The following is a 24,888-nucleotide window of genomic DNA, read 5'->3' on the forward strand; positions in this document are numbered from 1 at the left end:
GAGCCCAACTTCCCTAGTCCACAACTCCACGCTCTCCATCCATAATCCTCCAGAGAGAGAGAGAGAGAGAGAGAAAGAGGCGCAAACACAGAGAGAACGAAAAAAGGAGAAAAATCCCAACCCGCCAAACGCGAAACCCTTTCTATCGCGATTTCTCGCGGAGGAGAATTATTCAGAAATGACACAGCCATCGGTTCCCACGCCACCGCCGCCTCTTCCACCACCGCCTCCGCCGTCCGATATTCGCGTCCGCTGTGCCGGCTGCCGCATGATCCTTGCCGTCGCGCCTGGGCTGACGGAATTCGCCTGCCCTACCTGCCGAATGCCGCAGATGCTTCCGCCTGAACTCATGCCACCTAGGGCCGACCAAACCGCCACCGCAACAACCACATCGCCGCTTCCTGCTCCTCCTGCTTCTTCCGCGCCGGCGCACGGCATTGATCCTACCAAGATCCAGCTTCCCTGCGCTAACTGCAAGGCTCTTCTCAACGTCCCTCATGGCCTCTCACACTTCTCTTGTCCTCAATGTGAGGTTAACCTCGCCGTCGATCTCTCCAAGGTTAAACAGTTTCTCCCCTCCGCTCCTCCTCCCGAAGAAGTTAACGAGGTTCGGTTCCTTCACTCCAATCATGCTTTCTCAGTCCTTTGGTTTTTGAGCGTGTGCTTTTCATTGGATTTCTTAGTTGTGAAATGGTGAATGAAATTCGTGTCAGTTCTTTACTGTATAGGCTGATAATGACAGGGATTCTATATATACTTGGGTGCATTTTTTGATTGATATTGATGACAGACAATGTTGTAGTTTCTAAATACTTCAATGCTGGGATTAGCTACTAGTTCGAATTAGATATAAGTTTATATTTCGTGGGAATTCGTTGGAATGTGTTCTTACCTAATAGGATTTTGGTTCAATTGTCCCATTGCAGCTTATGCTTGTAACAAAGCATTTTGCACTGATCTTGTAGGGGATTTTTGGTTTATTATTAGGAATTCAGGTCTTTATTGGATAGTAGGTAATTTGGAGTTTCGGTATTTATTTCAAATATTCAGGAACTTTATTTATAAAGATGAGGTTAATGTCTTTTTTGATACTTTGTGGCTCAGTTGCGAAAATGTAAATGTTTTCAATTTTCAAACCTTATGTCCTGTCAATGTACCCCTTTTTCTAACCCGTTTTTCCAAATGTTACCTAATGTCCTTTTTTAATTTTGATATCGAATTGATCTCTGGACCTTTCCCTTCCCAACCCATGTGTCCCTCACCTCAGTTTTTACCACTTGAGCTATCCTTCGGTAATATTTGTATGCAGCCTCCTGGTGCATTTGCAAGTTGGGCATCAATAAACCCATGATTAGGATAGGAAGACGACAAGCCTTTCAAACAGAATTTTTGGTGGAAGAATTTTTTTTGCTAAAATTGTTCTTCACATGGTTGTTTCAAGGGTGTGGCTGCCTTGGAACTTGATTGATCTTTTGATGTTTTTCCTTTTTTCTAGGTAACCTATTTTGTTGTCGATTGTAGTTAGGTCGGTTCTGATGGTAACTGAAAATTCAATTAAAGAGAATGGTGATAAACCCTGCAAAATTTTTAGGGTCTGCAACCTCCCATCTAAAGGCTTCCAAAAATTGCTCACTTTTCCGTGTCCCATGCCTTTTCCCTCCTTTTATTACCATCGCTTCTGACAGTTTCCTCCATCTTTTCCACCTTCTGGCAAGGTTGTTATAAGTTACAACCAAATTCCTTTTTTTGCACCTGCCTTTATTTCCCAAGTGTTGTCTAGCATAAGAGTGTCTAATAAGTTCCCCGTTCTACTATTTATTTGTGAGCATAAAATCCTTTCAGGGAAAGCAGAATGGATGACCTTCCCGCTCTTGATATATCTGTTATTTCTCCATAGTCCACTGACATTTTGTTCCTTCTATTGATTTATTGGTTGCTTTTGTTGATTTCTGTCAAGGCTCTTTATTTTGAAATTTTTTGTTTGTATATTCTTCTTATATATATAAATATTTGTTTTTTGTCCCACATTAAATGAAATCAGGTTGCTGTTGATGTTGAGCGGGATGAAGATGAAGGTGGCATGGTTGGAGAAACATTTACAGATTATGTGAGTTAGTAATTATCTCCTTTAACAGCATTGTGTGTTAGAAGTTTGTTTTACTGAATTAACTATTCATTTTTTATTCCAAGTTACGCAAGCACAGTATTAAAATGTCTCATTGTGCAGCGACCACCAAAAGTATCTATTGGACCTCCACACCCTGATCCTGTTGTGGAGACTTCTTCCTTGGCTGCGGTGCAGCCACCTGAGCCTACTTATGACCCAAAAACTAGAGATAATTTGGAAAATTCGAAGTCTTTATCATGCCTGCAAATTGAAACATTGGTCTATGCTTGTCAGGTTTCTTCTATGACATAATTGACAATATATGATTCTGTTTTGCTTTGCCCTTCTTGTGTGTAATGTTAATTTCTGGGACAGAGGCACCTTCAACACCTCCCTGGTGGAGCTAGGGCAGGTTTCTTTATTGGTGATGGAGCTGGTGTTGGTAAAGGTCGAACAATTGCAGGTCTAATTTTGGAGCACTGGCACCACGGAAGGAGAAAAGCATTGTAAGTTTAGGACTTTAGGTCACGATCTTCGTATGCATTCATGCTTGTTTGTGATATTCAAAATTAAGATTGATGCTAATTTGTGCTTTTGATGCACATCAGTCTGCTGTTACCTGAGCATATCTCCATGCTTGTTTGTTATGTCCACTTGTTGTCTGGTTATACTTAAGGAGTTTATTTGTTTTGATGCTTTTGTCCTGTTTCCAATGATCTTACACAGGTGGATTTCTGTTGGTTCAGACTTGAAGTTCGATGCTAGAAGAGACTTGGATGATGTGGGTGCAACATGCCTTGAAGGTATTTTTCGGTGTTCTTATCTGGATAAAGTTGTATTGTATAACTTCTCTGACATACTTACTAATATGTTTGCATGCATGGTTAAGTACATAACTGGTACAATGTTATGGAATTTTTTAGTTTTTTTTCTTTTCATTTTTTAAACTCTAGGATATGTATTGGACCTGGGTATTTTATGGTGTAGTTTTGTGAAATTACATTCACATATGAAACTAGGATTTTCGATATATAGAGGTGGTTCATAGTTTGGTTTGTGGCCAGTGGTTCTCAACAGGATCAACTAGGGTTCTTATTAATCCATGAGTCTTTTTACTGTTAGAGTTAAAGGGCTAGGCTTGTAGCCTTGTACTTAGTACACTATTACCCCGGGTAAGTATTTGGCTAATTACCGACATAAAAACGTGTATAGATTTTAATGGTGTGACTATGTCCTCTTCATCACTTGCTATTTTTTTAGTCATACTAATACTCTTATGTACTAGCCGCAATATAACCAATCATTTGTTATTATTGTCTTCCTTCGTAGATTCTTACCTCTAATTATACTTCTATTATCCAAACATGGAAAATTTTCTGGTCGTTTTGTTATCTTGCTGGGAGAAATTTCCTTTTGTAGTTCATTACAGGTGTTGTACTTATGTGGGATTCAATCCAATTTTTTTTTGGTAATTATTTCATCTATGTTGCAGACAATGTTGTTTTAAATTTAAATGGACTCTTTTCTTTCCCCTTTATCCAGTGCATGCTTTGAACAAACTGCCTTATTCTAAGCTTGATTCAAAGTCTGTTGGAGTCAAGGAGGGAGTTGTTTTCTTGACTTACAATAGCCTCATAGCATCTTCTGAGAAAGGTCGTTCTCGTCTCCAACAGCTTGTACAGTGGTGCGGACCAGGGTTTGATGGTCTTGTAATTTTTGATGAGGTATGCAAGTATTTACTAATATCAATTGGTATTTCCAATGCTAATTGATGATTTAAATGCTTCTTGGATTCAATTTTATTTCATTACCTTATGTTACTAAGGCTTAATCAATTCATTGTAGTGTCACAAAGCAAAAAATTTGGTCCCTGAATCTGGAAGTCAGCCAACACGAACTGGAGAAGCCGTGCTTGAAATCCAGGTTTGTTCTTAATTCTCAATGTCTTGGAATAGTTATGAAAAGTTTCTACATTATTTGTTCTGTTTTTTAAAATTATATTCCTTGATTTTATATTAAGTTGGGTGTTCAATGATGGGCAAGATATATATTTTTTGTTTTTTTAATATAATTTTGGTTATGCATTTAATCTTTATTCCTTGTTATGTCTTTATGAATAATAATTTTTTTGGATTGTTTTGCAAAAGGTGAGACTTAGTGAACAGTGTAGGATGTAAGAGGAGAAGAGCAGGAAAAAAGATAGCAGAGGTCTGATATTAGTATGCCTATGGTAGGAAAAGGGGATTGATAGTTATGGGTTGGTAGATGTTGTTATTGTAATAATAGCTAACTAACCTGAGTGTGAATGGGTTAGTGATTTAGTTAGGAACTTAATAGACTATGGAAAGGGGATTCATTGTGAGGCATCCAGATGGTGAGCTTGTGGATTCTAGGGAGGGGAGCTGAGGCCCTCGAAACTCTTAGAAAGGCTTTACAAGCTATTTGAAACATCCCCTTCCCCCACCCCCACCTCATCAACATGAGGTCATATGGGAAGTAAATAGTTGCAGTGCAATTTTAAAGTGATAAAGTGACGCTTTATTTTTTATGTTTTTTTGTTTTGTCTCTGGTTTTAGACAATAATGAGTTAATGACTCCTATACAGTTATATATAATTTTTGGGCTTATTTTACAAAATCTCTTCACCTCTTAATGCCCTCCATCTCCCCCGCTCTTTCTCTTGCATGTGCCTGCATTTCTCTCCTTCTCTGTCGACATCTACGTATGTTAGGTCACATTATCACGCTGCAAGGTTTAGCATTGAAATGGTGGATAGAGAATGCAGTTTCTGAGTTATTGCAATCTAATTTCACAGGATCGACTACCGGAAGCACGTGTTGTTTATTGCTCAGCAACTGGTGCATCTGAACCTCGCAACATGGGTTATATGGTTCGACTTGGTCTTTGGGGAGCTGGGACTTCTTTTTCTGATTTCCGTGAATTTTTAGGTAGTGTTCTTATTTTGCTTTCTGTAGTTGATGATTTATTTATTTTCATCAAAATACTACTGCTTGTTTAATAACCATTTGTTACCTGTATTAGTACCTTTAAAAGCATTTATGGATGCATAGATAGATAATATTTTATGATTGTTTAATTTCAACTTATTATAGCTAATTTATGTAGAATGTTCAAGAATTTCTGCATGTGTGTTGCCTCCCATGGTCCCATCCCCTAAATGTTTATAGTTAACTAATTTGAATTTATACATCCAGGTGCTCTTGATAGAGGGGGTGTTGGAGCTCTAGAATTAGTTGCGATGGACATGAAAGCAAGGTTGTAATATTTTCACGTATACACCAACCCTCAGCCTTATGAACATAACATATGTGCTTACATGAAAAATATTTATTGGTTTCCTTCATTTTTCACATTGTAGGGGAATGTATTTATGTCGAACTCTTAGCTACGAGGGTGCTGAGTTTGAAGTTGTTGAAGCACCATTAGAAGATAAAATGATGGTATGCAATACTGTTCTTTTGACTAGTGAAAATTAGTTACTGAAGCTTAAATTGTCCTACTGATTAAATAATAGTGGAGATTAGCTGGTAAGATATTGACTGGCATCTGATATTAATAATCAGTACAGCATAAGCTGAAGAAAAAGGAATTCCATCTCCCAGTCTCAACGGGCTGTTTGTTAGTTTTGTGATATGCTTTCTCCCTTACATTTCGTTTACGTTTCATTGGTTTTCGTTTGTCAATATCAATGGTATTTATTTAAAAAAAAATTATCAACATTATACGCAGACATTCACATGTATATATGTAGATTGTATGTATATTTTACATCAGTGTTAATGTGTTATCAAATAGCGGCCATAGGAGTCAATAACTGTATAGGAGGCTTTGATGTGTTTTTCAAAATACAAAAGCATATGAGAGACAAGTACCAATTTTTTTCACAGATTCGAGTTTGAAAAACACATAAAAGCCACGAACAAGAACATATCCAAAAATACAAAAGCATATGAGAAATGATAGAGAATGAGAAAATAGAGAAGTGGAGGAGTTGCTGGTGAGAACTGGAGGCGTGCCGACGAGAACTGGGTGAGTCGACGGCGACGGTGACTGGAGTAGAGAGGTGGCCGTGGGTCTGCTGTTGCTCTTGGGTGAGGAAGACAGAGAAGAGAGGATGGGGTAAAAGTCAAAGGGTAAAAAGGGGGAAAATTTTATAATCCTATATGGTTGTTTTCTATCCCAAGTCCTCCCATAGGGTATAAATTATAGCTAAGTAAAAGAAGCATAATTTATCCCATCCTGTTGGGACAACAAATTGGAATATGGCCGGATATGATAAGTATCATATCCTATCCTATCATGTCCACCAAACGAGCCCGATGGGTATTTTAAGAATGTCAAATTATGAATGTACTTTTTCATTATGTTTTGAGTAGTTTAATTCCATTTTCTGCGTAGTATGACAGGGATTGGCATTGTAGAAAACTAGGGATATCTCCTGGCAGCTGATTGTTTAACTTTCTTTTCATACAATTAATAATTTTAAGTTTTTAACATAAATAGTCTTGTATATTATCCGTAGTTGCTTTTATTTATCCTTTGAATTCAGTATTTTTATCTTATGATCTTTTTGTTCATATCAAACTTCTTAGAACATGTATAAAAAGGCAGCAGAATTTTGGGCAGAATTACGAGTAGAATTGCTCTCAGCCAGTGCCTTCTTAAATGATAAACCTAATTCTAGTCAAGTTTGGAGATTATACTGGGCAAGCCACCAGGTATTGAAATTTAAGTGGTGTTTAAAGATACGACCTCTATTTGATGTCTCTTTTATGTATACTAAATATTTTCTTGAATCTTTTGTTTATTAATGCTCCTTGTAACGCTGTAGCGTTTCTTTAGTCACATGTGCATGTCTGCTAAAGTCCCTGCTACTGTGAGGCTAGCGAAACAAGCTTTAAGTGAAGAAAAGTGTGTAGTCATTGGTCTTCAGAGTACTGGAGAAGCAAGGACAGAGGAAGCTGTGACAAAATATGTGTGTTTTGAGTTCTGTATTCATTTCCATATAAAGCAATTTTGTTTTCTGCTGTTTCAACTTTTCCATTTGATTTATTTATCTTTTGAATAGGGTTCTGAACTCGATGACTTTGTTTCTGGACCTCGAGAATTGCTGCTTAAATTTGTGGAAGAAAATTATCCCTTGCCTGAAAAACCTGAACTTCTCCCAGGTTTGAGCTTTGTTTTTCTCAACGATTCTCAGTTTCCTCTTTGTTGTGCATTAATTGGATCTTGTTTTCAATTCCATTATAGGGGAAGGGGAGGATGGGGTTAAGGAGCTCCAACGGAAGAGGCACTCTGCCACTCCTGGTGTTTCATTAAAAGGAAGGGTCAGAAAAGTAGCCAAGTTGCAGCCACCTAGTGATGCTGAAAGTGATGAAGAATCCGAAAGTGAGTCTCTTAATAACAAAATTTGATAAGTCTTGTGTACTTCATCATTGTACCTGTTGTGCTTAAGCTCCACATGGTATTGAGCCAGTTTTCCAACCATCAACATCCAAAAGGCTTTATCGCACTATGTTGGGTCAGTTAAATTGAACAAATTAAACCAGTTTGCTATTTCAACAGTCAAACATTCAGAAAAGCCATTAGATGATTTTTTGGATGGTTTCTCTAAGTTCTCTTTGGCCTTCCTCTACCTCCACACCCGGCTAGTATTTTGATCCACTTTTCATACAGGAAAAGTTTGGCGTTCTCTTTTATATGACCAAACCACTGTATTATGAGTTTATGCAACCTTTTCCAAAGTAGATGCTATTTCAATTTTCTCTCAAGCACTGCTGTTACTGATTTTTCTTTCTTTCTATGTTCCCTAATTCACCAGAAATCCTGGTGATTTTTTTATTCTATTGCATGAAGTTGTCCAAACAAAAACCTTGAGACTTACATGTTAGAAGGAGCTTGCAAGCCTGTTTGATTTGAAAAATGATTTTCTGTTTTTATTTATTGTTATAGTAATGCCACTTTCTTTTCACTTTGTTTCCTGTTTTCGAATATTTGTATGGGAAATGTTAAAAATAACAATTTGCTGTCTTCACAATTTCCTATATAATTATTTAAAAACAGGAAACAAAATGAAAGACATATGTAATATTGTAGGTTCGGTTGTATTAAAGCTAGTTAGGATGAGATGTACTGGATTACTAATATAATTAGCTAGCTATAACTGGAACTGTTTGTGTAAGGCTTGTAACTTGTTAAGAGAAACAACATTTAGGGGAGAAGAAAGAAGAGAGAGAACAAAGAGGAGAAAACAGCGCTAGGGTTAACATTGTGAATCACGTGTTGTCTTTATTCTCCCTTTTCTTCCTGATTTTGATACCCTTCTATACCCTTCGATTTTGTTTTTACCTGCCGCATACTTGATACTTGTTTATCTCTCTCTTTCTCAAATTCTGGTTCGTTCTTGTAACACACAAAACCTTCTAACCAAATAAACATAGCAAGGGAGCTGTTACCATGGGAAAGCGTAATTCTCAATGTAAAAGTGCTGCAGCTTTGATACCGATGATGACAGTAGCGTGACCTTGATACCATGTCAAGAAAAACAACTCAAAGGGGAGAACAAAGAATAGAGAACAGAAGAGAGAGAGAGAAAGAGAGAGAGAGAGAGAGAGAGAGAGAGAGAGAGAGAGAAGAAATCAACAAAGAGGATAAAGCCGCGCTAGGGTTTACATTGTGAATCAAGTGTTGGTGCTATTCTCCTTTTTCTTCCTGATTTCTATACCCTTCAATTATGTTTAAACTTATTGTTATAATCAGTAACAGGCCATGTGCTTTCTTCTCCTTTTTCTCTCGACCTCTCTTCATCTTCAACAAACATTGATGTAACTGCTCATGAAAACAGAAAACAGAAATAGAAAGCCTTTTCGGAAACCAATCAGGCTGTTACCAATGCTAATCCTCCCTTGTGGGAGAACATCTATGAGAAACTGAAAGTAAGATTCACAATAATTGTTTTCGTTTTATACCCGTCCCTGCATTCCAATTACCATTCACAGCAGTAGTTGAGGGTTTAAATTTGCATGATAGCTGCCAGAACGGGGCTGTTACTGCTTGGTCTTTTGTTTGTGCTCTTTTGATCTGTGTCGCTTCAGTACCATGGATAGGTGTTGATTTCAGTTTGCCTTTATGTTTTATCCATTTGGTCCATTTCATTGTGCTTGGAACCGGCTTTCTTAGTTGGCATGTCAAACTTAAGGTGACATCGCAATTATCAAAAATCAAAATATAATTTGTCTATTCCTATGATGTCATTTTCAAAAGTCCGATGAGTGAAATTTGATAGTTTTAGAAAACATTTGAAAGTTTCTGGGTTGCTTGTTTGCATTTTTATCAAGATTACTCTGGCTTGATGCAGCTGACTCTGGTATTGAATCTACTGACTCTGATGATGAATTTCAGATATGTGAAATCTGCACTACTGAGGAGGTAGTTTTTCTTTGATTTTATTTTTTTAATTCTCTTCAATTTTTTTGATGCTTGGAATCGACAAATCATTAATTTTCCATGCAGGAAAAGAAAAAAATGCTACAGTGTTCCTGCTGTGGTAAATTGGTCCATTCCTCTTGCTTGATGCCACCAATTGGTGATATAGTTCCTGAAGAGTGGTCATGCCATTTATGTAAGGAAAAAACAGATGAATATCTTCTAGCAAGACAAGCCTACATAGCTGAACTCCAGAAGAGGTATAGAATTGGGGTCTCGTTTTCGTGAAGTTGAATATCTTTTTATGTTGAAACTGCAAGATGCCTTATCTCTTACTAACCAAATTTAGGAGAGAAAAGAAAATAGAAGAAGGGAAGTGATGGATGTTCTATTTAATTTTGACAGGTATGATGCAGCCTTGGAACGTAGGACCAAAATATTAGAGATTATTCGTTCTTTGGACCTTCCAAATAATCCTTTGGATGATATTATTGACCAGGTAGTGATCATATGTTTGATTCTCTCTCTTGCTTTGAAGAAATTTGCATGTATGTGCACAGAATAGTTTAAACATCATGCTTGAAATGAATTTTAAAGTGACTACATAGATGCAAAGGGGAAGTACAATAAAGATGTTGGCCTTTTCCTGATATCGCAATTGGTGTTGCGGATCAACTTAAATGTTTGGTTGATAAACCAAGTTTTGAAACTTCCTTCCTTTGCTCGTGCTGATTGTTTGAAATTACCTAGAACTCTCCTCAATTTGCTTTTTGATGTCAAGACATCTCCTTCTGTTCTATTTCCATTATACCTAATAAAATCCAAATCTGAAGCCCTGTTAGCCTAAGAAATTCAAAGCCACTGCAGAATTGCAACCTAACTCAAATTAAATTCAGGCAAACTGTTTTTTTTTTGGGGAGGGGGGGGGGAGTACCAATCTTTCCCTAAATTTCTCACTTGTCCTCACTCACGACACCAAATGGAGTAGGGGAATGACAAACATAGGCATACTATTACTGTTGGTTTCTGTTTATCCTTGCCTTTCTCACTGCAGTTTACCTTATCAATAGACTTCTCGGTACCTCTGTTAACTTCCAAATACCGTACTTCAAACTCTATCATTAAGTTGCTAATTACACTTTCGTCAAAGTCTTTCGCTGCACTTGTTATCCTCTTATACGACCCTACAACTCTCATCAATTAAGACTTTCAGTCTCAAGATTGTCTTTTTCTTAGATATTCAAATTCTCATTGATGCTATAAATGCCTTGTCACTAATGGCCATATCTGTTAGAATTATGATATACAATCGTTCATGTGTCCCCCAAGATAGTTGCTTCATGAGATGGTATCAGGGTTTCTATAACTAAGTGATCTAGAGTTTGATCCTTGTTTCCCTCATTGTTCTAATAAAAGTTGAATTTTAGTACATTGTAGGTGGGCATGTGCATTGTCCACGCTTCAAGCCTAACGGGCACTTGTGTGAAACTGTGAAAGTGACGTGTTAGAAATAAAATATAAAGCCATTCATGTGTCCCTTACCCAACACCTTAGGCAACGTTTGTTATATAGGTTGGGATGGGACGTACGGTTTTTTATTCTTGTTTGTTATATTTTTTTAGATTGAACAGAACATGACATAAGGCTCCTTGAATGGTATCCTTTGGTTCCGTGAAAAAGGGTGGAACCAAGGAGAACGAAATATGTAATATCACTTATCCTAGATCTGATAATTGACCCAAAGTTTTTATCTTCATTGTGGACCCTTAGCTACCTTCATTACAGCCACCCCCTGAATTTCTGCCTTATTTTCTAGCACCCTATGCTGTCTTCATTGCAGCTGTCAGTTCTACAAACTCCACCCTCTAGGTTTCTAATCTTGAGCTGGAGGAGTGTGTTAAGATCCTAGATTGTCTAGAGATATGGCCAAAATAGTCTGTATAAAGGCTTAGATATTCCTTACCTTACAAGTTAGCTTTTGGAGTAGAGCTGGGCCTAGCCCAAATTCTCAACAGTAACAAATAATAACTATTTCCAATTCCAAAACTCTAATTACTAAGTTGAAAACGTAAAGTACATATGTCCAGTCTACATCATTTTGGAAGGAAAGGAATGCTTTCAGTCTGGATTTTATTTGTTTTAGGGTTATTTTTTAGCTTTCTTCTAGTTGTTTGGTTTATGGTTTCTTTAAAGGTGTTTCTCAGTCCAACATGCAGAGGCATCGTTGACATGCTTTGTTACATTATTCAATCTCATAGGTTCTAGTTTTCCTCATTTGGTTGTCTTGTATATCTTATCCTCTTACTGGTCTTTCCTAGCTAATATATTTGCTATTTATATACAGCTGGGTGGCCCTGACAAAGTTGCAGAAATAACAGGAAGGAGAGGCATGCTCGTGAGGGCCTCTACTGGAAAGGGTGTTACTTATCAAGCTCGTAATACGTGAGTTGTTGTTCGTCTCCGGTTCTTATTCATAACTAGCATTTGATAGTGGCTGCATTACTGATTTTGTGTACCCATTTAGAAAGGATGTCACTACGGAAATGGTTAATATGCATGAAAAACAGCTCTTTATGGATGGTAAAAAGTTAGTTGCTATTATCTCTGAAGCTGGATCAGCGGGCGTTTCTTTGCAGGCAGATAGAAGAGCTGGAAATCAGGTTTGTCAAAGTGACTTGAAATATATTTGTCAAGGATATCATTTGCTGTCTTATATTTACGATGTTTAGTCTGGTTTGAAACTTTTGGTAGATTGAACCTTAGATATCTGTTTTATGCTTCATTTGGTGTTGTGTTTGTCATTATGTGTTCTTTGACCTTTGTACAACAGAAAAGAAGGGTTCATTTAACTCTAGAACTTCCATGGAGTGCTGACAGAGCAATTCAGCAGTTTGGAAGAACTCATCGATCAAATCAAGCTTCAGCACCAGAATATAGGTTATTAATTAAAATGCTTGTTGTTCTCTGTCTGTTTCCTTTTTGTATTTCTCTCTTATTGCATATTTGCAAAATATTTTACTTAAAGAAGAAACCTGGAGGGAAAAGATTTTGGTTGTTATTATTTGGGGTGACGAGAAACAGAGAAGTAATGTTATAATCACCTATGCACCGCACATAAAGTAACCGGAATTGCATAATGATACAGCTACGAACAAGGTTAAAACTAGGGGTAGGAATAGGCTTATGTCAGGCTAGGCTTTGTGTTAATAGGTCTGACTTGTTAGTTGTTACCTGTCATATGCTTTTTTTCAGGTTTGACCTGACATTCTTGATACCTTGGTCTTGTCTGGTAGCCTATTTAAAGGTCTGTTTCATAATAAGACCTTTAAGTAGGGAAAAATAGCTATTTGTAGATAAGTCGACAAACTTATAGGTTAATGAGTTAGAATAAAGAATTCTTTCTATAAATAGGCCAATAAGTAGAGATGAAAATAGGTTGAAATATGTTTGGTTTCCCAAGGTTTGAAAACCTTTTTTAAATTTTTACTTTATTATACGGTATTTAAATAGCTCTTAAATTTATTTCTAAATATAATTATATGCTTACTCATTATATAGGTCAACCTGTTTTAACTTATAAATATGTCAGGAACAGGAAGTATATAATGCCAAGGTATTTTTATAAAAATTGAACAATAACAATAATAGCAGTGAAAATATATTTTTATTAAATATACTTACTTTAATAGGCTAGCAGTGATTTTATTCGATGAAAATGAAATTGAGACATTGAGTACACACTATTATTTATAGGGATTCAGCTAACTGATTCTGTTAGCCTCTAATAAACTTACATTTTTCACACCTGAACTGCTTTATGTACAGTTAGCACTTGTGCCCAACGATCCTAGCAACTAAGACTCCTAGCTAAAAACTGGCTGAATGTAGCTAAATACTAGCTACTAGCTGAATGCTAGCGAAATATTAGCTAATGCTCCAATAAGATGGAAGCACATTAACCTGATCTCAATTGGTTGTAATGATAGTTTTTGTTGATGCTCTCTTTACTGGCTAACCAGTTTTATTAACCACTATTCTCATAAATACTTCAGGATACTCTTTACTAATCTTGGTGGAGAACGACGATTTGCATCAATTGTTGCAAAGAGATTAGAATCCCTTGGGGCTTTGACTCAGGGGGATCGCAGGCATGTTGGATTTCTTATTTTTTCTATTTTCAGTGAGGTTTTTTTTTTGTGGTTCTGTGAGCTGGCTTTAATGAATTCTGACATCTTTACTTTTTTGGTTCCTGACTTCCTTCATGGCTTACAGGGCTGGACCTTCGTTAAGTGCTTACAATTACGACAGTGCTTACGGAAAGAGGGCTCTGGTGATTATGTACAAAGGAATAATGGAGCAGGTTTAGTAGTTTTCTTCGAAAATGACAAATTGATATATGGAAATGCCTGTTAGGAAAACAATGCTGAAGCACTTCTACTGATAAATTGTTTTTTAGGACTCTCTACCTGTTGTACCTCCAGGATGTTCATCTGACAGACCAGATACAATTAAAGATTTTATTGCACAGGCAAAAGCTGCTCTTGTATCTGTTGGTATAGTTAGGGACACAATTCTTGGTAATTCATTTATTACCCTCAAATATAAGTTACATGGAATTGTTTGATAATATTGAATTTTTTTCATCTCTAATAGGGTTGGTTATTGACTGTTGAATATTTTTGGTGATAACACATTCCACTTCCTAACCTTCTTATGACTATACATGTGCCTCCTATATATGTAGGTAATAATGGTAAAGATCTTGGAAGGTTATCTGGTCGCATAATTGATTCAGATATGCATGAAGTTGGACGATTCCTCAACCGGCTTTTGGGACTACCTCCTGATATTCAGAACGGGTCTGTATTTTGTGAACTACATAACATGATGGTTCTAGTTTTTAGTATTAGATTTCTTATTCTAATGCTACATACTACTATATCTGCAGGCTGTTTGAGTTATTTGTGAGTATCTTGGATCTTCTCATTCGAAATGCTCGAATTGAAGGTAACCTTGACACCGGCATTGTTGACTTGAAAGCCAATGTCATTGAACTACAGGGGACGCCAAAGGTTTGTTTGCTAGACTCATTGTGAGTGATCAGTTATTTATGTTAACTTCATTGTATTGCTAATATGGACGGGAGTACTCTTCATTTTCATGCAGACAGTTCATGTTGATCAAATGACTGGGGCTTCAACAGTTCTGTTTACATTCATCTTGGATCGTGGGATCACGTGGGAGGTGCTTGTTCTTTTCTGTTTTACCCCATCAATGGTGTGTGCTTTACTCGAATGAATTTCACATGCTGATTAGTTTTTTTTTTCTTTCATGTCAGTTGGCAAGTAACATGCTGAATGAAAAGCAGAAGGACGGGCTTGGTTCAGCCCATGATGGCTTCTATGAGTCCAAGAGGGAGTGGTTGGGAAAACGTCATTTTATTTTAGCATTTGAAAGGTATCATTTATGGTTTTTGCTACGTGTTCCTGTTCTACTTTTCGGATTCAATTTCATTGAATATCAACTTGAAGTTGATTTTAAATTTCTAGCATCTCTCTCTGCTAAGTTAAGGTCACTGAGTTAACCTGAGCTTATTTGTGCTTGAAAACACAGAAGTAGCAGAGATAGCTTTCCTAATAATCTCCTTACCTTACCTTTTCTTCATTTATTTTGTTTGTTTCCCATTTCTGGTTTAGCAGTTCAGTTTTTGCAACTTGAATATGTTACATGCTTCTCAATATTTATTTTCAACATCATGACATTTGACTTATTTACCACATCAGTGCCTCAGACATCGAAGTATATCTGAATTGCATATTATGTTTTTGTTTGAGTGGGTGCTATTTTTCATACCTGTAAATAAAAAACATTTCAACATGCAAAACCTATATTTGAGATTCATGGCAGTGAACTGGTCCAATTCTATGTCTGAGACATGGGTGGATGGGTTCACATGTCTCTCGATTTTCTCTTCCCTCAACATGATATCTACAGCCTAATGAGTAATGAGAGATGACCCTCATTTGCGATGTAATCCTTCCAGCACATTGAGTCATTCAATGCAACTGGGTCCTGTTTTTCAGTAACTGTGTAGTTCAAACCTCTGCCACCTGACTTGTCTAAAGAGATCTACAATACAAGCTTCTTAAGTTTCGGCCTCATCTGACAAGCTCACAACCACAAACGGCAGCCCCGCAGGTGTGCACAGCTGCGCATCTGGCAATATCTCCTCAGCTCTCCCTGGAATTATCCTTTCTTTAGTCTGACCTGCCTTGCATGTCTCTCTTAAATAAGTACCTTTCCGGCACCTGTTTCAACCTATTCCTAATTACCTGATGTGACCCTTGACTAGTTCTTGATTCCGTGCTATAAAAAGTTGTTCCCTCTATTTTACCAAAATGATAACCATGGATATCAACATTAAATCTTGGAAAATTGGGTATGATCTTTATGTTTCAATGAAGCCTAATTTGCATTTAAGGCATGGAACTGACCCAAGCACTCATTTAGTTCCTTTCTTAAAAAGATGGAAACAGGTAGAGTCCATTGAAAATCGATGTCATTCATGGTAAAATGAGGAAGAGCAATTGATCTCCAATAAAGTTGTCTTGTTTAAGTTTTTATTTGCGTAGCTTGGGCAATGGGCATGGCTTAAAATGTTATTTTTAATAAAGAAATCAGTAGTAGTCCAGAACAGGAGAAAAACAATAAAAGAGAAAGCTATTCATAAAACAAGTATGAAATGTCTTAATGTTCTGGTGGTCATTGTATTCTAGATTGTTTGGTTTTTTTTTTTAATTATGTTGTTTGTTTGATGCTTTGATTTTTCTCCAGATTGTAATATATAACTGTCAAATTCTGAAATTAGCATTGTTAACCTGCATTCTTGATTCCAGTGTTTTAATTTGTTCTTATTATAGATGTAGTTTCTCAAAATGCACATAATGATCCTGACAAGAAGCAACCACACACGCACAATGTCCATATTGTTCTTCTTATGTCATTATTTTGCTCTCCTTTCTGTTCCAGTTCTGCTTCTGGTATGTATAAGATTGTTCGTCCTCCCGTTGGAGAATCAAACCGGTATGTATTGCAGTAGTTAGGCCTTGTTGAGCCATTCAGTTAATTGTTTCCGTAACCTTGATTTCCCCCAATTATGTAGGGAGATGCCACTGTCTGAATTAAAAAGTAAATATAGAAAAATCTCATCTTTAGAGAAGGCTCAAACTGGTTGGGAAGAGGAATATGAAGTTTCATCTAAACAGGTACATTTCTTCAGCAAGTTATTTTTCCTGTTTGTAAATTTGCCACAAAACCAATGTAATTGAGATATTGAATCTTGATGTTTGGCATAAGTTTTGCTCTTTTATCTGTGTTCCAGTTTTGTTACAAGTACAACTGAAGTGATAGTTTATCTATATGTTACAGCCAATGATTATATGTGAATTTTAAGAGTAACACCATTCCTCTGTTACTGTCCCTTTCTTTATTCCTCCATTCATAAATAAAATCCACTAAAAAACACAGCAAGGGGACTACACAATGTTGTCATATGCATTAGGAACTTGGTTCTTTCTACTGTTCTTTTAAGATAACTGATATGCTATTGTCCTTTCTAATTATGAACTCCTGGGACAATTATCATATATATTGAACTGAGTCATACACTTAGTGATAGGTTGATCATCATCATCAGTTTGTATTGCTCCCTTGATATATCATCTATACCAACTAAAACCTCATCGATCAGTACCTAAGTATGCTGGAATGCATGCATAATAGTACCTAAAACACATTATAACAAACTATGTAATCTTTGTTGAAACTACCTTGTCTCACATTGACTTCATTTTCACCTTTGTTGTTAGTGCATGCATGGTCCCAAATGTAAGATTGGCGACTTCTGTACAGTTGGCAGAAGACTACAGGAAGTAAATGTCTTGGGTGGCCTCATTCTTCCTGTTTGGGGAACCATAGAAAAGGCTCTTGCTAAGCAGGTATTTCTTTATCATATATGATGCCAGGAACCAAAACATTCTAGTGAAAAAATTGTCTTGATGATTGACCTGCTGATTGGAGTTGAGTTTTGGCATAATAAGGTTTGCAACATGGTTATTGTAATGGATGGCTTGGATTATAATATAAATTGAAGTAATTTATTATAGTAACAGGTCACACAGATTCGTTCTGCAGGGTAGATGAACATTTAAACTTCATAAAAGTTATATCCTTTTTGAAATGGTTTTCATTGTAATGAGATTCTGGTTCCTTGCTGAATCGTTATCATACTTATCTCATGTCTTTACGTGTGACTCGTATGATATTTTTTTTAATTGGAACTACTTTCAGAAATTACTTAAAATATTTCGCTGAAGAAAAATAAAAATAAAAACTAAACCACAAATCAACATCCATGCAGGCCCGCCTTAGCCATAGGAGGCTTCGTGTTGTACGCATTGAGACTACTGTGGATAACCAACGTATTGTTGGGCTTCTTGTTCCTAATTCAGCTGTCGAAACTGTGCTTGAAGGTTCTTTCTCTATTTCTCTAAAACACATTCACGTTCGTGAATATGCATTTATGTTTTGCTTACATAAAGGATAGAAAATGGATATATTTGTTTGTACTATGTGCATGTTGAATAGTTTTTTTTTTGAAGTTAGACCTGGTTTTTGACAGAACAAAATGGCTTTATTTGATCTATGTTGCTGACATCACTTGGTTGTAAAAGACTTTTGTTATTGTTGTATTGTAAACCTAACTTAATTGAATTTATTTTGAACTATAAGTTTTATAAAATTTATTTGATAACCATACATAAAATTCTGTCCACATTATATGGAAAATATTGTATTGAGAAATGGTTTGATAGTGCCATCTAATTGATATGCATCAAAATCTCTATCATGCATTATTTTATTTTTTTGATAGGCAAATGTTAGTTGTTAATTGTTAGTAAATTAGGGTTCCTTTGCCAGGATTTGAACCCTGGCTCTTCACCCTGCAAATCCCTTCATTTCCCTTAGCTCACCACATTATTGATATCAGATTTAATCAAAATCAGTCTTACACAACTTAATAATTATTTTTAGATTAAGCATTCCACAAAATATTCTGTTGGATTGAAAGCATCTTGATCCTATATCTCTTATTAATACCGTCATTGTTTCCTATCCCATTCGATTATATTTAAATTCATATATATTTGTTTACCAAAAAAAATTCATCTATATTTATTATTTTTAAACTTCATTGTTAGATTATTTGTCTGATGGAAAGTTGGTTTCAGTTCAATACATATGAAATAAGTGAATGATAATTCTCTGAATTTTGAGCTCATTCATTTTTGTCAACTGTGATGAAGAAACTAACCTAACTTTTCCTGACATCATTTGCAGGTTTAGCATGGGTAGAAGAAATTGATGATTGACCTGTGATAATAGCTCTTTTTCTTTCTTTTTAACAAAGTTTGAGCTTAGGTGCTGCCTTCTGAAAGTTGCTACCACTACTGCCAAAGTTTCTCAAAATGCAATTTTTGTTTTAGGAGAAGGCTCAACCTTTATGCTGAATTTTTTCCAGAAGGGAAGGACTCATCCTTTGCGCCACGCTACGCAATTGTGCAGTCTCATTTTTAGTCATTTTATTATTTTTACCACCCCATTGATTTTGTATATTTGTAAAGATAATTGAGACAGTAGATGGCTAGGTTGTATCACTTCTAGTCCAGTCTGAACTTGAACTAGTTTGTATCAGATATCATAAATGATTACTTTAATCATAGTTGAAGTAAATATTTCTTGTTTCTTCTTTCAAAAAAAAAAAGAAAATTATTCCTTGTTTCTTTTGTCACCAAGTAAATATTATTTGAGCAACATTGACCGTCAAAATTAGTGTTTTGCAAACCAGTGGGTTCATGGTTGTTACATCATTGAAACCTGGAGAAATTGATCTCAATATATTTTAAGATTACATTATAAATAAAAGTTTTTTAAAATATTATAGAATCGAGATAATTGTTCAAAATTATATATAAATGATCGTGTATATTATTGGTAAGAATTTGCGTAAATGAATCTTTACAGTACCTAAAAGAAAGTAAAGTTGAGAGAAGCTTCTGAGTATTCTGTGTTCTGGATAATGTACAACATCTGTCAATGCTGGATTTAATAACCTAAGTGTTGACAATATAATATTTTTTTTTGGTTACATGGAGGGCCTGAAGCCCAAGCTAACTACCAAAACCTCTGGGAAAACCTATGCTGCAAGTATCAGCAAACAAAGCCAAGGCGCATTCCGCAGGGGGCTCTCTTAGCAACAGAGTATCAAAGTTTCCACCATGAGCCAAACCTGCAATGATATCTGCCACCTGATTTCCTTCCCTCTTGATATGGATGATCTTGACCTGCCAGTCTCTCTGTAGAAATTCCTGAATTGAGTTGATCATCGCAGCACAGGAGTGCTTTGGTGGGCAAGGTTGGTTTATTGCCGAAACTGCAAGCAACGAGCGGTTGGATCAAATGCAACGTGGACGGGTCGGTAGTAAACACAGGAAGGAATGCCGGATGTGGAGGGGTTTTCCGTAATAGCTTGGGGAGCTGGACAGGGGGATTCGTGAGGAATTTGGGAATGGTTCCAGTACTTTTGGCAGAGCTCTTGACAATATAATATTGTACTTTTAATTAAAAATATTTTTAAAACAAAAATGCAAAATAAACATATAAAGTTTAGAAAAATAAAAGTTAATATGATTAAATTGGTTATTCACTATCAACAAGGCATTTATCTGAACAAGAGTATAAGTTCGAATCTCAGGGATAAAGGAGAAAAATGGGTTCTTCACCATTGATTTTTTATTATTTTCACTGGATTTGGCACATTGCTTCAATCAGTTGTTTTTTTGATTTTGAGATCAATTTAAGTATAAGTGAGGATTTGACCAAAAAAAAAGTATAAGTGAGGACTAAAAGTGCAATTAAACCGATTAAACTGATACCGCGAAGCATAACACAACACAGATGGGGACTGTAATTCAAATACATCTCAACCGCCAACCAAGTTTGTTTAGCAAACAAATAATACAAACTAAACGTTTGTAGCACACACATTCTCTCTGTATTTTTTTTTACCAAAATAAATAAATAAAACACATTTTCTCTGTATGACAACAGATCAGCACACAAAAGAAGCATCAACATGGTGGTCACTGCAATAGAGTCCAGGTCTCTGAGTGAAACCCTGCCTCTCCAGCTCCTTCCTAGCCTTGAGAACAAGCTCTGAATTTGTGATTTCACCATCACTCTTCTCAAGTATACCCTGAATTGCATTGCTGAAAGCTCCATAAGCATTGTTAGGATTTCCAGCAGGAGTTGCATCTGCTGAAGTCTGGTCTGTCTGGCACCCACTCAAGAGAACCCCACCATCTGGAAGCCCGCGTTTGGCTGATCCGGCATAAACCTCTTGCTTGCTTCCCACTTCTGTCTCCATGGCCGGTTTTGCATACCCCTCATCATTCTCATCCAGCTTTTGCTTCAGAAACTCCTGTGCTAGGCTCCCCACCATCCCCAATATTCCTCCACCACCACCACCACCACCACCACCCTCACCATGTTGGAGCTTGTTCAGGATAACCTTCATGAACTTCTTTACCTTAGGGCTGGCATCTTCCCCAAAAACATCAAAAAGGGTAGGTCTCAATTTCCCAACATCAATATCATCCTTCCCAGTTTTCTGCTTGAGAATATCAATGAGTGTTGAGAGTGGCAGAGACCTATTCTTAACATAGCCGCGGCTCCCGTCTGGAAGCTCAATCTCCCTATCTGCAACCTCATCATTATCATCTTCATCCCTATTGCGTCCGCGATGGCTCAATGCTGAAGGAACGTGAAATCCCCTAGACTCGATAGCATCTTCCACAGTCCGATGCAGAAAGCTTGACAATCCAAAGCCAGAGCCAGAGCCGGATCCAGAGTGCTTTTCCCCTTCTTCTTTGGTGCTCTCTCCTATCTGCTCCTTAGCTTCTTCAATCAGGCCACCACTATGACAAGAATCTGATACAATGGTGAGCTTAACACCTCTTGAGACTTTTTCCACGAATTCCCTGAAATCATCATCTGTTTGCACACACACAAATAGCTCAGTACAGTACTTATCACCCACAATATCATGCCAATGAAATGCAAAATTATCCTACAAGCCCGTCTGTTTGGATACGAACTAAAAAGCACTTATGAAAAGTTAATCACATAGAAAAAAACACTAGATAAACTCCAATAAGTGTGCTCTTTGGTCCGCATTCAACCCGCAGGACTATCCATCAAATTACTAATAAGTAACATCAAATCAGAATCACTCATACACACACAGAACACACATACATTACAAGTAACAATAGGCCTGGCCTGAAAAATCAATCATGGATTGGTTATAAATCTCAACACAAATTTACTAATAGATGAATTTTCTTGATTTCACCCCCAATCCCAAAAGTAACCAGATTTTGACTCCAGATTCAGAGGAAATTCACATAAATTAAAATCAGTAACAGTTAGTTTCATGTAGTTGGTTCCAAATCAAATCATAACACAAGCACACCCACCTAATCTCGGGTCAGTGCGTGTTTGAAAATTCTTCTACAACTGATTCTAAATCGCGAACCAATTGTGTAATTGGTGTTTCAAAATTAATTCTTATCAAACATAAGCGGATCCAAACATACTATTAATCTTAATTCTATCTAAAAACATTACATACAGAAAAGACAACAACAACAACAACAAAAAGTTAGTTAGAATTACAAAAGAATATTACCAGTGATGAGGTTCATGTCGGAGGGAACGATGCACTCATCAAACCCAGTATCATCATCCTCACCGGTTTCAGCGGGAAGGCGGGTACCATGACCGCTGTAGTGGACGACAAGGACGTCGCCGGACTCAGCCGATCGGACGAGTCTAGTCAGCTCCCGGCGGATGTTCTTCCCGGTAGGCTCCGTGTAGGAAGAGTCTGTATCGATCAACACGGTGATATCATCTTCGGAGAAACCGTACCTGTTGATCAAGCATTTCTGCATCCTCCACACGTCGTTCACGCACCCTTTCAGCTCCGCCTTTGTTCCCGGGTAGTTGATCCCGATCAGTACAGCCTTCTTCGCCATTGTTCCACCACCACTACCAATTCACAGTCTCTTTGGTTTTCGGATCCGATCCGAAAAGAAGAAGAAGGAGAAGAAAAGGTAGTGGCTTTTTATCTGTTTTTTTTAGAATTGAAGACTTTCTGTTACTCAATCATTCATTCTTGGTTGGGGAGACAATTTGAGACATTCATTGTCCATAAGTGCTTTTTTTATATTTAATTTGTATTATTTTCGTTTACCAAATTTTCAGTCTTATCTACATTTTTTTTTATTATTAACGGGTGGTTGGTTCGAACAGTATAATTCTCTTTAAGAAAGGTTTTGAGTTCTAGTTTTGTAGATTGGTAAGGTTCTGCTAAAAGAGTTTAGTTGATGGTACAAATGTTATGGACATTGACCGCTCGTTTTAAAAATTAGGACCAGTCTTGCACAATTGTGTTAGATTAGGGACCAAAATTGCAATCAAACCGATAATGTAGTTGATATAGAAGAGTTGTGGTTGGTTAATATGAAAGTTGATAAGGGGATCATTGTTGTACAATCGTGTTAGATTAGGAACCAAAATCACCCAAAGAATGTTGATTGAAGTGGAACGGTTGAATTCCGGTGAGGAAGTAGATGAATGAAGACTTTAGTCCGAAGAGAGCGGGGGCAGTGCTATGATGCCGACCACCGTCACCAATTTTAGCTATGGCCTGACTTTTTATACTGTGTGAGGATTAACGATGCCTATAGTTGGTGTAATGAGTGCCTAGTCCTCGGGTAGTAGACCTTAACCGTTGGACCACTTGCTGTCCCTAGAGATCTAATGGTTGAGGCTTTCTCGTTAACGAGGCCTAGGCTTTGAGCACCACGCTTATGCCTGTAGCTAGGTTGTACAGCTTGTGACGAGATGGGGTGAAGTGATGAGGGTCTTAACCGTCGAGAATGAGACCCAGTTGGGGTCGGGGAGGTCACTTGATCGGTCTCGAGGGATCATCGTACTCGCCTAAGCACGTTCAGCGAGAGTTCCCATCAGAACAGTAATCACACAGTTCTGGTCTACAAGGACTTGTGGGACAAGAGGTAAAAGTATGGAAGTTGGTGGTAGGGGATGACCATAAGTTCCTGCCGGAACAGTGGTCTCCTAGCTCTAGTCCACAAGGACTTGTGTGAAGAGGTAAAAAAAATGGAAGTTGATGGTCGAAGGATGACCATAAGTTCCCACCGGAACATTTGATTTTATAAAACAATATACATTTTTAAAACATTAAGAGAGACTAAAACAATCATTTTTGTGGAATGAAGGTAGTATATATATGGTTAACTTTTAAAAGAGAAAATAAAAACTTCATTTATACAAGCGAATATATATTGGAAATTTTTGTTTGTTGATAAATGTTAACCTGTTCGGGATACAGTGACAGTCTCTCTCCTTTCAACAAATGATTTTCCCATGATTTGATTTTGTGACATCTCTCTTATAATTATTTATTTCGTCTACGAATTGACCAATACATGTATTGAAAATTATAATAATAAGTTACAATATAAGGATTGTTCAATAAATAAATTAAAGCCATATTAAAATAAATAAGTTCTGTAGCTTATTTATTATTATTTTTTAAAGCTTGCTGTTACTTTCTTTAATAATACGTTTTTTTCCTATCCATTTCTTTGCACGTATTTATTTTTTTGTTGATTGATTGGTGATAGTTGGATGAGCTGGATTGGATGATGGTCCATGTGTTCTGTTATTTTGTGCGGTAGCATGTCATTTTTTATCATTAACCACGAAAAGAAAAGAAAAATACTACTCCTTCCGTTCCTTATTAACTGTCCACTTTGAAGAAATTTTTTTGTTTCTATATATATGTCCACTTAGAGTTTCAAGAGAGCATTAATTGATGTTTTTCCAAGAAATACCCTTACAGAAATAATAAATGAAGAAATATAAAATACATTTTAAAGGGTGATATAGGAAAACAAATAATACTTTTATGAAAATCAACATAATTAATTGCTTTCCTTAATTTGTGTGAACCTTCTCTTCTTGTACAGATAAATAAGAACGGATGAAGTACTCCATGAGAATAATGACCTCCTTGATAATCTTTACAAAGGATACTAATTTATTTCTGTCAGGATAATTTTGTTGGGTTCATTCAAGATTTCAAGGTAATTTTGTTGGGTTCATTGACAATGATAATTTTAAGCTTTTAA

At 36.7% G+C, this 24,888-nt stretch overlaps 2 protein-coding genes across 3 annotated transcripts; one reads left to right on the plus strand and one right to left on the minus strand.

Moving 5' to 3' along the window:
- The first annotated feature begins 17 nt into the window (after positions 1-17).
- LOC130742695 (protein FORGETTER 1-like) lies at positions 18-19,356 on the plus strand. 2 transcript variants are annotated; one of them, XM_057594796.1, is made up of 32 exons: positions 18-607; positions 2,042-2,107; positions 2,228-2,401; positions 2,483-2,613; positions 2,834-2,910; positions 3,650-3,831; positions 3,953-4,030; positions 4,923-5,055; positions 5,323-5,383; positions 5,487-5,568; positions 6,721-6,846; positions 6,960-7,103; positions 7,197-7,296; positions 7,379-7,516; positions 9,486-9,556; positions 9,641-9,813; positions 9,959-10,052; positions 11,898-11,995; positions 12,078-12,213; positions 12,384-12,490; positions 13,606-13,701; positions 13,826-13,913; positions 14,010-14,130; positions 14,298-14,412; positions 14,502-14,625; positions 14,720-14,797; positions 14,892-15,010; positions 16,583-16,636; positions 16,716-16,818; positions 17,422-17,550; positions 17,973-18,084; positions 18,953-19,356. In XM_057594796.1, the coding sequence occupies exons 1-32, from the start codon at positions 179-181 to the stop codon at positions 18,982-18,984; spliced, it is 3,771 nt and encodes a 1,256-aa protein (XP_057450779.1). In that variant the 5' UTR covers positions 18-178; the 3' UTR covers positions 18,985-19,356. The 2 variants fall into 2 exon arrangements, with proteins under 2 accessions (XP_057450779.1, XP_057450780.1); XM_057594797.1 differs by having other exon boundaries at positions 352-607; positions 2,228-2,396.
- Positions 19,357-20,556: 1,200 nt separating this feature from the next.
- LOC130745763 (metacaspase-4-like) lies at positions 20,557-22,862 on the minus strand. Its single transcript, XM_057598136.1, has 2 exons — positions 22,362-22,862; positions 20,557-21,664 (listed from the first exon to the last, which is right to left on the minus strand). The coding sequence occupies exons 1-2, from the start codon at positions 22,705-22,707 to the stop codon at positions 20,724-20,726; spliced, it is 1,287 nt and encodes a 428-aa protein (XP_057454119.1). The 5' UTR covers positions 22,708-22,862; the 3' UTR covers positions 20,557-20,723.
- Between the last annotated feature and the right edge of the window lie 2,026 nt (positions 22,863-24,888).

Source organism: Lotus japonicus, chromosome 3 (genome assembly GCF_012489685.1).
Source record: "Lotus japonicus ecotype B-129 chromosome 3, LjGifu_v1.2".
NCBI classification, from domain to species: domain Eukaryota; kingdom Viridiplantae; phylum Streptophyta; class Magnoliopsida; order Fabales; family Fabaceae; genus Lotus; species Lotus japonicus.